At 39.8% G+C, this 16,706-nt stretch overlaps 1 protein-coding gene across 1 annotated transcript in view; it reads left to right on the top strand.

The window, feature by feature from the left end:
* TTBK2 (tau tubulin kinase 2) overlaps positions 1-16,706 on the top strand; it is a 384,453-nt gene that overhangs the window by 187,234 nt on the left and 180,513 nt on the right. Inside the window, exons 4-5 of the mRNA XM_053697795.1 lie at positions 2,311-2,384; positions 4,702-4,842. Coding sequence (XP_053553770.1) covers positions 2,311-2,384; positions 4,702-4,842 — 215 coding nt within the window. The remainder of the gene's footprint in view (positions 1-2,310; positions 2,385-4,701; positions 4,843-16,706) is intronic.

The following is a 16,706-nucleotide window of genomic DNA, read 5'->3' as shown; positions in this document are numbered from 1 at the left end:
TTAGTTTAAGTTATGACACTGACACTTAGCTAAAGATCCATGGTATGACTCACTGATACTTTAGTTAATACCACTTTGTAGTTGAGTTTTATTTTGCTTCTTTGTTTTTAAGGTATGACTGCTATTTTGTGTCTGGCAAGAAACAAAACTATGTAAATCTCTGTTGGACCAATATGAAAATACATTTTATCATAGCAGGAGGTGGATGCAAATTACACACTGTTAGCAAAAAGCAGTTTATTTTTTATTTCTTTTGCTGTGGTTGTGTTTTGATATGTTTTTTTTTTCTCTTAAAGGTAACTGAAATTATGATACTGATATTTTGTGTGACTTTTGTTTGTATACCATGGTTTTTTGCTTCTTAGTGTTTCTCAATTTCAAGCAAGTTACCCCTTTATGTGTTTGTGTATTTGCATCAATTAACCTTCCTAACATTAGAAGATAAAATCAAATTGTTTGTCATATTTGTAGGAATACAGTATTAGAAAAAAAAATTTAAATCTGATTTATGCATGTTTTTACTACATCCAAACTCGCTTAGCATACCAAGAAATGAATACAAAACTGCTCTGGTTAATTTTTCTATAATTCACTTATTTTTACACTCTGGTTACTTATTTTTATTACTAAACTCCCTTCTTTCAGATGTGGGGTCTTCTGACATATTTGTATCAATTGTCAATTATGGGTATTTGTTTGTATTTGTCAGACACAAAATAGGCCCAAAATCTGTGTGGCTTTTGCCATTATTTTAAGTCATCTGGCATCTGTAAAGACACAAGGCCAAACACTGAAAAGAGGTGGGCTTCCTCTTTCAAATGATGACTTTTGCTATAAGACGATGTATTGTGGAAGGAAAGAGAGGGGCTGTCCCTACCCTATATGGTTTATTCCCTGTGCTTCTATTTGATGTTAATATAATGTCTAATAGTAAAATGTGCATTTGACTGATCATTTGAAAAAGGGAACTCTCTTATTTCAGTAGAGGAACTACTTAAAGGAACATTAAACCCCAATTATTTCTTTCATGATTCAGATAGAGAATACTATTTTAAACAACGTTCTAATTTACTTCTATTATCTAATTTGCTTCATTCTCTTGATATTATTTCCTGAAAAGCATATCTAGATAGGCTCAGTAGCTTCTGATTGGTGGCTGTACTTAGATGCCTCATGTGATAGGCTCACCCGTGTGCATTGTTATTTCTTTAACTAAGGCTATCTAAATAATGAAGCAAATTAAATAATAGAAGTAAATTGGAATGTTTAAAATTGTATTCTCTGCCTGAATTATGAAAGAAAATTTTGGGGTTTAATGTCCCTTTAACTTATTTTAATACACTCTTGTATCTTGCTTGTGTGTATTGTTGGCTATATGCATAGGTTCTTGATTTTCCCACCAGTCTTGTCCAGATTTTAGCTGTGTGTTTAATTAAACCTTTTGCTCTATGCATTTGTGCAATTTATAAAATGGTCACATGAGAGCATTTTATTATTGCACTATTATGTTCCATTAAAGGGACAGTCAACACTTACTTTAACATGTTTTGATATTGAAAATAAAAAAAATGGAGGTCCGCCTACACTATACCCCTCCTGCCTTGCCGCCTTGCTTCTGTCCTAATCAGCGTCGCTAACTACTCTAATACCCAGTAAATATGGATGCCGAACTCCCCCCACCATTACGTAGCTGCCTTCTTCTTCAACTGATAAGCAAATCAGAATCCAGTCCTCGGACAGAAATTGCACAAGACTGGTGGGAAAATCAAAACATGTTAAAGTAAGTGTTGACTGTCCCTTTAATGGGATATGAAACCCAAACATTTTCTTTTGCGATTCAGACAGAGCATACCATTTAAATAAAAAAGTTTCCAATTTACTTCTATTATCAATGTAAATACCTACATTACGTGGCAGGAAATAGTGCTGCCATCTAGTGCTCTGGCAAATTGATAACATTCTTACAAAACTGCTGACATTTTGTGCTCCTGAAATGGGCCAGCTCCTAAGCATACATCTGTGCTTTTCAACAAAAGATACCAAGAGAATGGGGGGAAACTATAATAGAAGAAAATTAGAAATTTGCTTAAAATGGCATGCTATATGTAAATCATTAAAGAAAAATTTTGGGTTTCATATCCCTTTAAATAGAATTATGATTTATTTACTGCAAATTTATGTACTTTGATTTAAATAAATTTGCTAGGACCACCAAGTAATTATTTATTAACATTATCGATATACAGACATATAGCAGATCTAATTGATTTATATTTTTTAAATATTTTATTTAATTTTTTTTATTTGCAGGGAAAGACCATGTTTGTCGTTTTATAGGATGCGGGAGGAATGATCGCTTTAACTATGTGGTCATGCAATTGCAGGTAAATAATTGTAATGGCTATATTTATGTGTTTTCAGCTGCATGTATCGGTCTTAAGGGATCATATTGATTGTCAAACATTATGCTTGGCGCATTGTCACACTCATCTAACATCCCCATTGCATGTAATACGCATCAAGGATTATGTAAGAACAAAAACTTGATTTTAATTCAAGTGAAAATATACAAAAAAATTTTTTTAAAAAAAGCCTTAACAGATTTGTAATTTTGTTTAATATTTTAACTTATGCATTATGCTTTTTTCCACAGTATTTACTACAGATAAAAAAGTTTGATCACTTTAAATATTTAGCCAATTCATAATTGTAATTAAAGTGACCTAAAAGTTTACATAAAACTCCTAAATTGACTATACACAGACATTTTACACTATCTACATAGCAGTGTTCTCCCCTGGATCTTTTTAGCAGGTGAGCCACCAAGCTGATGTTCAAATAGATTTATGTTAAATTATACAATTAATTTGTGTTTTGGATAGCAGAAAATTATATAATATTAGAAAATATTAAAAACACACACACACACACATACATACATATATATATATATATATATATATATATATATATATATATATATATATATATCTACAGTGGATATAAAAAGTCTACACACCCCTGTTAAAATGTCAGCTTTCTGTGATGTAAACAAATGAGACAAAGATGAATCATTTCAGAACTTTTTGCACCTTTAATGTGACCTATAAACTGTACAACTCAATTGAAAAACAAACTGAAATCTTTTAGGTAAAGGGAAATAAAAATAAAAACTAAAATAATATGGTTGCATAAGTGTGAACACCCTTTTATAACTGGGGATGTAGTTGTGTTCAGAATTAAGCAATCACATTCAAAATCATGTTAAATAGGAGTCAGTACACACCTGTCATCATTTAAAGTGCCTCTGATTAACCCCAAATAAAGTTCAGCTGCTCTAGTAGGTCTTTCCTGACATTTTGTTAGTCGCATCCTACAGCAAAAGCCATGGTCCGCAGAGAGCTTCTAAAGCATCAGAGGGATCTCATTGTTAAAAGGTATCAGTCAGAAGAAGGGTACAAAAGAATTTCCAAGGCATTAGATATACCATGGAACACAGTGAAGACAGTCATCATCAAGTGGAGAAAATATGGCACAACAGTGACATTACCAAGAATTGGACGTCCCTCCAAAATAGATGAAAAGACGAGAAGAAAACTGGTCTGGGAGGCTGCCAAGAGGCCTACAGCAACATTAAAGGAGCTGCAGGAATATCTGGCAAGTACTGGCTGTGTGGTACATGTGACAACAATCGCCCGTATTCTTCATATGTCTGGGTTATGGGGTAGTGTGGCAAGACGGAAGCCTTTTCTTACAAAAAAAAAAAAAACAAGCCCGGCTAAATTTTGCAAAAACACATCTGAAGTTTCCCAAAAGCATGTTACAAAAGGTGTTCTGGTCTGATGAAACCAAAGTTGAACTTTTTGGCCATAATTCCAAAAGATATGTTTGGCGCAAAAACAACACTGCATATCACCAAAAGAACACCATACCCACAGTGAAGCATGGTGGTGTCAGCATCATGCTTTGGGGCTGTTTTTCTTCAGCTGGAACTGGGGCCTTAGTCAAGGTAGAGGGAATACTGAACAGTTCCAAATACCAGACAATATTGGCACAAAACCTTTAGGCTTCTGCTAGAAAGCTGAACATGAAGAGGAACTTCATCTTTCAGCATGACAACGACCCAAAGCATACATCCAAATCAACAAGAAGGAGATTAAAGATTTGGGATGGCCCAGCCAGAGCCCAGACCTGAATCCAATTCAAAATCTGTGGGGTGATCTGAAGAGGGCTGTGCACAGGAGATGCCCTCACATTCTGACAGATTTAGAGAGTTTTTGCAAAGAAGAGTGGGCAAATCTTGCCAAGTCAAGATGTGCCATGCTGAAAAACTCATACCCAAAAAGACTGAGTGCTGTAATAAACTCAAAAGGTGCTTCAATAAAGTATTAGTTTAAGGGTGTTCACACTTATGCAACCATCTGATTTTATTTTTTTATTTTTATTTTCCTTTACCTAAAAGATTTAATTTTGTTTTTCAATTGAGTTGTACAGTTTATAGGTCACATTAAAGGTGGAAAAAGTTCTGAAATCATTTATCTTTGTCTCATTTTTTTACATCACAGAAACCTGACATTTTAAAAGGGGTGTGTAGACTTTTTATATCCACTGGTATGTGTATAATTTGATGTTTTCAGTAGTATGCTAGGTCAAGACCACAATATGTGCATTTTGTTAAAATTTCCTGTTTTATCTGCTCAGGGGCGGAATCTGGCAGATCTGCGACGCAGTCAAACCCGGGGCACTTTCTCCATGAGTACCATGCTGCGCTTGGGCCGTCAAATCTTGGAATCTATTGAAAGCATCCATTCTGTTGGATTCCTACACCGAGACATCAAACCAGTGAGTAGTAGATTGATAAATTAAGATAAATAACACAGTCTGCTAAACAAATCAATGACTTACATAAATATTTGTCATAAAAAAAGAATGAAAGCAAAAATTAATTATGTAAGTTATAATCAGACTGTTCTGTTCTGCTTACACAAGAAAAAATGTACGTTTCACATCTATTTCTAGGGCATAGGTATGCTTTTTTTAATAGGCAAGGGTAGTGGATCATATTATAGGAGCTTATCCCTGAGGGAGTATTTCAGCTGTTACATGTAGATTACATGTTCATAAAAGCTTAGGTCCTTGTATGTTTTGGTCTATTGGAAGTGTCACTACTATTGTGTCTCAATAACTCACTCTCTAATTTTTCTAATTTGATAGTAATTAGAGGGGCGCTACTTTTTAGGGGTGACCCAATTTATTTTTCTATTGAATGATAGTACTTATTTCCTGCCTGGCCTGTTTCTGGCCTGTATGTTACTCCTTATGACAACATGGTATATCTCCCCAATACTTTTCCAATTGATATTTTGTGGATAGGTGTACTATACCCAAGGTCAAAATGTGTACCTTCTGTCCAGTTAATATTCATTATAACGGTGTGCTTGGTTCATGAGAGGCCACTGTAAATAAATGGGATAAATTAGGAAATAGGTTTGTGGAGTATAGACTTTTTTATGTGAAGCCTGTAATGATGTTAATAATGTTTTGTTATAACAATTTGATAATTCTACCTCTGGTTGTAACACTTGATTGTCATGTTTTTCAAACCTCAATAAAAAAATAAATAAAAATGCTTAGTTCCCTAATGTGATATAATTTGGTTATGCACAGCATGATAGATTATTAGGTCCTTATTGTGGTGTCATTTTGTTGAGCATAGCATGATACATTATTTGGTCCTTATTGTTGTGGCATGTGGTTGAGCATAGCATGACACATTATTAGGTCCTTATTGTGGTGTCATTTGGTTGAGCATAGCATGATACATTATTAGGTCCTTATTATTGTGGCATGTGGTTGAACATAGCATGATACATTAATTAGGTCCTTATTGTGGTGTAATTTGGTTGAGCATAGCATGATACATTATTAGGTCCTTATTGTTGTGTTATGTGGTTGAGCATAGGGTGATACATTATTAGGTCTTTATTGTGGTGTCATGTGGTTGAGCATGGCGTGATACGTCCTTATTGTTGTGGCATGTGGTTGAGCATAGCGTGATACATTATTAGGTTCTTTTTGTGGCATGTAGTTGAGCATAGCACGATGCATTTTTAGGTCCTTGTTGTAGTGTCATTTGGTTGAGCATAGCCTGATACATTATTAGGTCCTTATTGTTGTGTCATGTGGTTGAGTATAGCATGATACATTATTAGGTTCTTATTGTTGTGGCATTTAGTTGAGCATAGCATGATACATTATTTGGTCCTTGTTGTTGCATGTGGTTGAGTAAAGCATGATAGATTATTAGGTTCTTATTGTTGTGTCATGTGGTTGAGCATAGCATGATACATTATTTGGTCCTTGTTGTTGCATGTGGTTGAGCAAAGCATGATAGATTATTTGGTCCTTATTGTGGTATCTTGAGCATAGGGTGATACATTATTAGGTCTTTATTGTTGTGTTAAGTGGTTTACCATAGCGTGGTACATTATTAGGTCTTTATTGTTGTGTTATATGGTTGAGCACTGCATTATAAATTATTAAGTCCTTATTGTTGTGTTATGTGGTTGACCATAGCGTGATACATTATTAGGTCTTTATTGTTGTGTTATGTGGTTGAGCATAGCGTGATACATTATTAGGTCCTTATTGTGGTGTCATGTGGTTGAGCATAGCATGATACTTTATTAGGTTCTTTTTTATTTATTTTTTTTATATAAAAAAATATTGAATAATTCAAACAATACATAACAAAATTGCAGAAATATCGTCATATCACAGAGATTACATATCAGTAATAAACCTTTTACAGAGGTATCGCAGTACACACAAACGTAACAATAGGTCTATTCAAATATTTTCTAGAATATACAGTATATACTCTTCCCAAAGAAATCTTATAGAGTGATAATCGTCCAACTTACATATCATGAAGTAGTGGTATTTTTCAAGTGAGTATGTTAATGTGACTGAGGAAGTCCAGTCATCTATTGAGGGGGTATCCACACTCTTCCAGAGTTTGGGTATTAATTGTTTGGCACAATTTAGCATGATACTTAGTAGTGTGGGTTGAAGTCTACATTTTAATTTGGTCGGTTTATTAAAGAGACATATTAATGGGTCGTTGAGAATTTCAAATTGGAGCAATTTAGTAATTTCCAAGATAAGTTTCCAGTAATTACTCATCTTGGGGCATAACCACCAAATATGATATGCTGTACCTTTTGTAGCCACATTCTCTCCAACAATCTCCTTTTGAATTTGGAAATATTTGTGCTTATCTGTGAGGTGTGTAGTACCATCTACTAAGTATTTTCATATTAGTTTCCTTGAATCTCACAGACGAAGACGAAGAGGACATATGTGTGATAATAGTTAGCCAATTTTTCTCTTGTAAGGTGTATCCAGTCCACGGGTTCATCCATTACTTGTGGGATATTCTCCTTCCCAACAGGAAGTTGCAAAGAGGACAACCAAAGCAGAGCTGTCTATATAGCTCCTCCCCTAACCCCCACCTCCAGTCATTCTCTTTGCAACGCTCGACAAGATAGGAAGTATAAAGAGATATGTGGTGACTTAGTGTAGTTTTACCTTCAATCAAGAGTTTGTTATTTTTAAACGGTACCGGCGTTGTACTGTTTACTCCCAGGCAGAAATTAGAAGAAGAATTCTGCCCGGAGGATGATGATCTTAGCGTTTTGTAACTAAGGTCCATTGCTGTTCTCACGCATAACTGAAGAGTATGGGAAAGCTTCAGTTGGGGGAACAGTCTGCAGATTACCTGCTTTGAGGTACGTTCAGTATATTTATTTCTAGAGAGATGATAAGTTCTAGAAAATGCTGACAGAGCCTTTTATATTTGAGGTAAGCTAGATGCAGTGATTTTGCAATGACTGGGATCATGCTTACTAAACAGGGTAATACTCATTTTAATTCTCATATTACTTAGTGTGGTGTTTATGGGTGACAAAATGTTTACATGTTACATAAGTAAGACTTTTTTTTCTGAGGGTGATAAGTCTTTTGTTGGGGCCTAGTTTTTCCACATGGCTAGTCTGATACTCCTAGGAGTATTTCCTTAAGGCCCCTATGACATCGAGTACATGGTGGGAGGGGCCTATTTTCACGCTTTAGATGCGCAGTTTCTTTCAGACTGAGACATCCAGCTTCCCTAGAGGAGTCCTCTTGCATCTGAGGACCACTATAGAGAGCTTATTTCTTCCCTAATCGTATTTGAGTGCAGGTAGGAGCCACAGAAGAGCTGTGGCAAGGTGCTTAACTGTCTTTTACCGGTGGTTGATGTTTTTTAAATCCGGTTGGGGGGCTAAGGGGTTAATCATCCATTTGCAAGTGGGTGTGATGTTGCTTTAGTCCCTTACACACACTGTAAAAATTTTGAAGTCTTTACTACATTTTAACACTGTTTAGCAGTTTAAGTGCTAGTTTTTTTCTCTTAAAGACACAGTACCGTTTTCTCCAACATTGGTGTGTCCGGTCCACGGCGTCATCATTACTTGTGGGAATATCTCTTCCCCAACAGGAAATGGCAAAGAGTCCCAGCAAAAGCTGTCCATATAGTCACTCCTAGGCTCCGCCCACCCCAGTCATTCTCTTTGCCGTTGCACAGGCAACATCTCCACGGAGATGGTTAAGAGTATGTGGTGTTTTAGTTGTAGTTTTTTATTCTACTATCAAGAGTTTGTTATTTTATAATAGTGCTGGTATGTACTATTTACTCTGAAACAGAAAAAGATGAAGAGTTCTGTTTGTGAGAGGAAGATGATTTTAGCAGCAGTAACTAAAATCGTTTGCTGTTTCCACATCTGACTGTTGAGATGAAGTAACTTCAGTTGGGGGAAACAGTTAGCAGACTTTTCTGCTTAAGGTATGACTAGCCATATTTCTAACAAGACTGTGTAATGCTGGAAGGCTGTCATTTTCCCCTCATGGGGACCGGTAAGCCATTTTCTTAGTCTCAAACAGAATAAAGGGCTTAATATGGGCTATAAAACTGGTAGACACTTTTATGGGCAAAATCGATTGCTTTATTTGAGCATTTTATACATGTTTATGTTTGAAATTTACACTTATAAGCTTGGGGAACGTTTTTTTAATGTCAGGCACTGAGTTAGACACCTTTCCAGTCAGGAAGGGCCTTCCCAGTTGTAGGCTGAGCCTCATTTTCGCGCCATTACTGCGCAGTTACTTTTGGGAGCAAGACATGCAGATGCATGTGTGTGGATCTGAAAGTGGTTGGAAAAGTTCCTAGAAGGCTTCATTTGGTATAGTATTCCCCCCTGGGTTTGGTAAAGTCGCAGCAAAGGCTGTAGCTGGGACTGTAGAGGGGTTAAAACTGTAACAGGCTCCGGTTTCGTTATTTTAAGGGTTAATGCTCTGAAAATTGGTGTGCAATACTTTTAATGCTTTAAGACACTGTGGTGAAAATTTGGTAAATTTTGAACAATTCCTTCATACTTTTTCACATGTTCAGTACTAAAGTGTGCACTGTTTAAAATTTAAAGAGACAGTAACGGTTTTGTTTTAAAACGGTTTTTGTACTTTATTGACAAGTTTAAGCCTGTTTAACATGTCTGCACCTTCAGATAAGCTATGTTCTATATGTTTGAAGATCAATGTGTCCCCCCCTTCAAAATTGTGTGATAATTGTGCCATAGCGTCCAAACAAAGTAAGGACAGTACTGCCACAGATAGTAAAGTTGCCCAAGATGATTCATCAGATGAAGGGAGTAGACATAGTTCTACATCATCTCCTTCTGTGTCTACACCAGTTTTGCCCACGCAGGAGGCCCCTAGTACTTCTAGCGCGCCAATGCTTATTACTATGCAACAATTGACGGCAGTAATGGATAACTCCATAGCAAATATTTTATCCAAAATGCCTGCATATCAGAGAAAGCGCGATTGCTCTGTTTTAAACACTGAAGAGCAAGAGGGCGCTGATGATAATTGCTCTGTCATACCCTCACACCAATCTGAAGGGGCCATGAGGGAGGTTTTGTCAGATGGGGACATTTCAGATTCAGGAAAAATTTCTCAACAGGCTGAACCTGATGTTGTGACATTTAAATTTAAATTAGAGCATCTCCGCGCACTGCTTAAGGAGGTGTTATTTACTCTGGATGATTGTGACAACCTGGTCATTCCAGAAAAATTATGCAAGATGGACAAGTTCCTAGAGGTTCCGGTGCACCCCGACGCTTTTCCTATACCCAAGCGGGTGGCGGACATAGTGAATAAGGAGTGGGAGAAGCCCGGCATACCTTTTGTTCCCCCTCCTATATTTAAGAAATTATTTCCTATGGTCGACCCCAGAAAGGACTTATGGCAGACAGTCCCTAAGGTCGAGGGGGCAGTTTCTACTCTAAACAAGCGTACTACTATCCATATCGAGGATAATTGTGCTTTCAAAGATCCTATGGATAAAAAATTGGAGGGTTTGCTTTAAAAGATTTTTGTACAGCAAGGTTACCTTCTGCAACCCATTTCGTGCATTGTTCCTGTCACTACAGCAGCGTGGTTCTGGTTCGAGGAACTAGAAAAGTCGCTCAGTAGAGAAACTCCGTATGAGGAGGTTATGGACAGAGTTCACGCACTCAAGTTGGCTAATTCTTTTATTTTAGATGCCGCTTTGCAATTAGCTAGATTAGCGGCGAAAAATTCAGGGTTTGCAATTGTGGCGCGCAGAGCGCTTTGGCTAAAGTCTTGGTCAGCGGATGTATCTTCCAAGACAAAATTGCTTAATATCCCCTTCAAGGGTAAAACTCTCTTTGGGCCAGAATTGAAAGAGATTATCTCAGACATCACTGGGGGAAAGGGCCACGCCCTCCCACAAGATAGGCCTTTCAAAGCCAAGAATAAGTCTAATTTTCGTTCCTTTCGCAATTTCAGGAATGGACCGGCCTCTAATTCCGCATCCTCTAAACAAGAGGGTAATGCGTCACAAACCAAACCAGCCTGGAAACCGATGCAAGGCTGGAACAAGGGTAAGCAGGCCAAGAAGCCTGCTGCTACTAACAAGACAACATGAAGGAGTAGCCCCCGATCCGGGACCGGATCTAGTAGGGGGCAGACTCTCTCTCTTTGCTCAGGCTTGGGCAAGAGATGTTCAGGATCCCTGGGCACTAGAAATAGTCTCTCAGGGTTATCTTCTGGAATTCAAGGAACTACCCCCAAGGGGAAGGTTCCACATGTCTCACTTATCCTCAAACCAAATAAAGAGACAGGCATTCTTACATTGTGTAAAAGACCTGTTAAAAATGGGAGTGATACACCCAGTTCCAAGGGCGGAACAGGGGATGGGATTTTACTCAAATCTGTCTGTAGTTCCCAAAAAAGAGGGAACTTTCAGACCAATTCTGGAATTAAAGATCCTAAACAAATTTCTCAGGGTTCCATCATTCAAAATGGAAACCATTCGAACGATTCTACCTACAATCCAGGAAGGTCAATTTATGACTACCGTGGATCTAAAGGATGCGTATTTACATATTCCTATCCACAAGGATCATCATCAGTTCCTAAGGTTCGCCTTTCTGGACAAACATTACCAGTTTGTGGCCCTCCCATTCGGATTAGCCACTGCTCCAAGGATTTTCACAAAGGTACTCGGGTCCCTTCTAGCGGTTCTAAGACCAAGGGGCATTGCAGTAGTACCTTACTTGGACGACATTCTAATACAAGCGTCGTCTCTTTCAAAGACGAAGGCTCACACAGACATCGTTCTGGCCTTTCTCAGATCTCACGGATGGAAGGTGAACATAGAAAAAAGTTCCCTGTCTCCATCGACAAGAGTTCCTTTCTTGGGAACAATAATAGATTCTTTAGAAATGAGGTCAAAACTTCTAAACGCTTGTCAAGTTCTTCATTCTATTCCTCGTCCTTCCGTAGCTCAGTGCATGGAAGTGGTAGGATTGATGGTTGCAGCAATGGACATAGTTCCTTTTGCGCGAATTCATCTAAGACCATTACAACTGTGCATGCTGAAACAGTGGAATGGGGACTATACAGACTTGTCTCCAGTGATTCAAGTAGATCAGAAGACCAGAGACTCACTCCGTTGGTGGCTAACCCTGGACCACCTGTCCCAGGGAATGAGCTTCCGCAGACCAAAGTGGGTCATCGTCATGACCGACGCCAGTATAGTGGGCTGGGGCGCGGTCTGGGACTCCCTGAAAGCTCAGGGACTATGGTCTCGGGAAGAGTCTCTTCTCCCGATAAACATTCTGGAACTGAGAGCGATATTCAATGCTCTCAGGGCTTGGCCTCAACTAGCAAAGGCCAGATTCATAAGATTCCAATCAGACAACATGACGACTGTTGCTTATTTCAATCATCAGGGGGGAACAAGGAGTTCCCTGGCTATGAGAGAAGTGACCAAAATAATAAAATGGGCGGAGGATCACTCCTGCCACCTATCTGCGATCCACATCCCAGGAGTGGAAAACTGGGAGGCGGATTATCTGAGTCGTCAGACATTCCATCCGGGGGAGTGGGAACTCCACCCGGAGATCTTTACCCAGTTGACTCAATTATGGGGCATTCCAGACATGGATCTGATGGCGTCTCGTCAGAACTTCAAGGTTCCTTGCTACGGGTCCAGATCCAGGGATCCCAAGGCGACTCTAGTGGATGCACTAGTAGCGCCTTGGGCCTTCAACCTAGCTTATGTGTTTCCACCGTTTCCTCTCATTCCCAGGCTGGTAGCCAGGATCAAGCAGGAGAGGGCCTCGGTGATCTGATAGCTCCTGCGTGGCCACGCAGGACTTGGTATGCAGACCTGGTGAATATGTCATCGGTTCCACCATGGAAGCTACCTTTGAGACAGGATCTTCTTGTACAGGGTCCATTCGAACATCCAAATCTGGTCTCCCTCCAGCTTACGGCTTGGAAATTGAACGCTTGATTCTATCAAAGCGTGGGTTTTCAGATTCTGTGATAGATACTCTGGTTCAAGCCAGAAAACCGGTAACTAGAAAAATTTACCATAAAATATGGAAAAGATATATCTGCTGGTGTGAATCCAAGGGATTTTTATGGAATAAGATCAAAATTCCTAAGATCCTTTCCTTTCTACAAGAAGGTTTGGATAAAGGATTATCAGCGAGTTCTCTAAAGGGACAGATTTCTGCTTTATCTGTCTTGTTACACAAATGACTGGCAACTGTGCCAGATGTTCAAGCATTTGTTCAGGCTCTGGTTAGGATCAAGCCTGTTTACAGACCTTTGACTCCTCCCTGGAGTTTAAATCTAGTTCTTTCAGTTCTCCAAGGGGTTCCGTTTGAACCTTTACATTCCATAGATATTAAGTTGTTATCTTGGAAAGTTTTGTTTTTGGTTGCTATTTCTTCTGCTAGAAGAGTTTCTGAGTTATCTGCTCTGCAGTGTACAAAGAAGGAACGTTTGTTACACAATTTAGATGTAGTCCGTGCTCTAAAATTCTATTTAGAAGCTACAAAAGAGTTCAGACAAACATCTTCTCTGTTTGTCGTCTATTCTGGTAAAAGGAGAGGTCAAAAAGCGACTTCTACCTCTCTTTCCTTTTGGCTTAAAAGCATCATCCGATTGGCTTACGAGACTGCCGGACGGCAGCCTCCTGAAAGAATCACAGCTCACTCTACTAGGGCTGTGGCTTCCACATGGGCCTTCAAGAACGAGGCTTCTGTTGATCAGATATGTAAGGCAGCGACTTGGTCTTCCCTGCACACTTTTGCCAAATTTTACAAATTTGATACTTTTGCTTCTTCGGAGGCTATTTTTGGGAGAAAGATTTTGCAAGCCGTGGTGCCTTCCATTTAGGTGACCTGATTTGCTCCCTCCCTTCATCCGTGTCCTAAAGCTTTGGTATTGGTTCCCACAAGTAAGGATGACGCCGTGGACCGGACACACCAATGTTGGAGAAAACAGAATTTATGCTTACCTGATAAATTACTTTCTCCAACGGTGTGTCCGGTCCACGGCCCGCCCTGGTTTTTTAATCAGGTTTGATGAATTAATTTCTCTAACTACAGTCACCACGGCACCCTATGGTTTCTCCTGTTTTTTCCTCCTGTCCGTCGGTCGAATGACTGGGGTGGGCGGAGCCTAGGAGGGACTATGGACAGCTTTTGCTGGGACTCTTTGCCATTTCCTGTTGGGGAAGAGAATATCCCACAAGTAAGGATGACGCCGTGGACCGGACACACTGTTGGAGAAAGTAATTTATCAGGTAAGCATAAATTCTGTTTTTGTTTAATTGCCGTTTCACATTTATTAAAGTGTTTTCCAAGCTTGCTGGTGTCATTACTAGTCTGTTAAACATGTCTGACATAGAGGAAACTCCTTGTTCAATATGTTTAGAAGCCATTGTGGAACCCCCTCTTAGAATGTGTACCAAATGTACTGAAGTATCTATAAACTATATAGACCATATTATGGCTTTTAAAGATTTATCACCAGAGGATTCTCAGACTGAAAAAAGGGAGGTTATGCCATCTAGCTCTCCCCATGTGTCAGAACCTATAACTCATGTGACGCCAAGTACATCTAGCGCGTCTAATTCTTTTACCTTACAGGACATGGCAGCAGTTATGAATTCTACCCTCACAGAGGTATTGTCCAAACTGCCAGGATTACAAGGAAAGCGAGACATCTCTGGGGCTAGAACAAATACAGAACTTTCTGGCGCTCTATTAGCTGTGTCCGATTTTCCCTCACAATGCTCCGAAACCGGTGTAATTGAGTTTCTATCTGAGGGTGACATTTCAGATTCAGGGAAGTCTTTACTTCAATCCGATTCTAAATGACAGCGTTTAAATTTAAGCTCGAACACCTCCGCTTATTGCTCAGGGAGGTTTTAGCGACTCTGGATGACTGTGACCCCATTGTAGTTCCAGAGAAGTTGTGTAAAATGGACAAATACTTTGCAGTGCCTGTTTACACTGATGTTTTTCCAGTCCCTAAGAGGTTTTCGGAAATTATTACTAAGGAATGGGATAGACCAGGTGTGCCGTTCTCTCCCCCTCCTGCCTTTCAAAAGATGTTTCCCATAGATGTCGCCATACGGGACTCGTGGCAGACGGTCCCTAAGGTGGAGGGAGCTATTTCTACCCTAGCTAAGCGTACAACTATCCCCGTCGAGGACAGTTGTGCTTTCAAAGATCCTATGGATAAAAAATTGGAGGGTCTCCTTAAGAAAAAAGGTTTTCTTCTCCAGCCTCTTGCATGCATTGCCCCAGTTACTGCTGCAGCGGCCTTTTGGTTTGAGTCTCTTGAGGAGGCTCTACAGGTGGAGACCCCGTTAGATGATATTTTAGACAGGATTAAAGCTCTAGTTAGCTAATTCCTTTATTTCTGACGCCGTTTTTCATTTAACTAAGTAAGCGGTTAAGAATTCAGGTTTTGCCATTCTGGCGCGTAGGGCGCTATGGCTTAAGTCCTGGTCAGCAGACGTTACTTCAAAATCTAAGCTTCTTAACATCCCCTTCAAAGGACAGACCCTATTCGGACCTGGCCTGAAGGAGATCATTTCTGATATTACCGGAGGAAAAGGTCACGCCCTTCCCCAGGATAGGTCCAATAAATTAAGGACCAAACAGAATAATTTTCGTTCCTATCGAAACTTCAAGAGTGGCGCAGCTTCAGCTTCCTCTAATGCAAAAGAAGAGGGAAATTTCGCCCAGTCCAAACCAGTCTGGAGACCTAACCAGGCTTGGAACAAGGGGAAGCAGACCAAAAAACCTGCTGCTGCCTCTAAGACAGCATGAAGGAGTAGCCCCCGATCCAGGACCGGATCTAGTCGGGGGCAGACTTTCTCTCTTCGCCCAGGCTTGGGCAAGAGATGTTCAGGATCCCTGGGCAGTAGAGATTGTTTCCCAGGGATATCTTCTGGAATTCAAAGGTTCATCCCCAAAAGGGAGATTTCTCCTCTCACAATTATCTGCAAGCCAGATAAAGAGAGAGGCGTTCTTAAATTGTGTTCAAGACCTACTCGTTATGGGAGTGATCCACCCAGTTCCAAGAGAGGAACAGGGGCAGGGTTTCTATTCAAACCTGTTTATAGTTCCCAAAAAAGAGGGAACTTTCAGACCAATTTTGGATCTCAAGTTCCTAAACAAATTCCTCAGGGTCCCATCCTTCAAGATGGAGACAATCCGAACCATTCTTCCTATGATCTAGGAGGGTCAATATATGACTACCGTGGACTTAAAGGATGCTTATATGCACATCCCAAATCACAGAAATCATCACCAGTTCCTCAGGTTTGCCTACCTAGACAGGCATTACCAGTTTGTGGCTCTTCCCGTCGGGTTAGCCACGGCGCCGAGAATCTTTACGAAGGTTCTAGGGTCCCTTCTGGCGGTCCTAAGGCCGCGAGGCATAGCAGTGGCGCCTGATTTAGATGACATCTTAATCCAGGCGTCGACTCTTCAAGTCTTTCTGAGGTCTCACGGGTGGAAGGTGAACTTAGAAAAGAGTTCGCTTTCCCCTCTCACAAGAGTTTCCTTCCTAGGGACTCTGATAGATTCAGTAGAAATGAAAATTTTTCTGACAGAAGTCAGGATATTAAAGCTTCTGACCTCCTGCAGTGCTCTTCATTCAATTTCTCGGCAGTCAGTGGCTCAGTGTATGGAAGTAATCGGTCTTATGGTAGCGGCAATGGACATAGTTTCGTTTGCCCGCCTACATCTCAGACCACTGCAACTTTGCAT

This window comes from Bombina bombina, chromosome 1 (genome assembly GCF_027579735.1).
Source record: "Bombina bombina isolate aBomBom1 chromosome 1, aBomBom1.pri, whole genome shotgun sequence".
NCBI lineage: Eukaryota > Metazoa > Chordata > Amphibia > Anura > Bombinatoridae > Bombina > Bombina bombina.
Note: the sequence above shows the minus strand (reverse complement) of the source record. Positions and strands in the feature narration are given on the sequence as shown.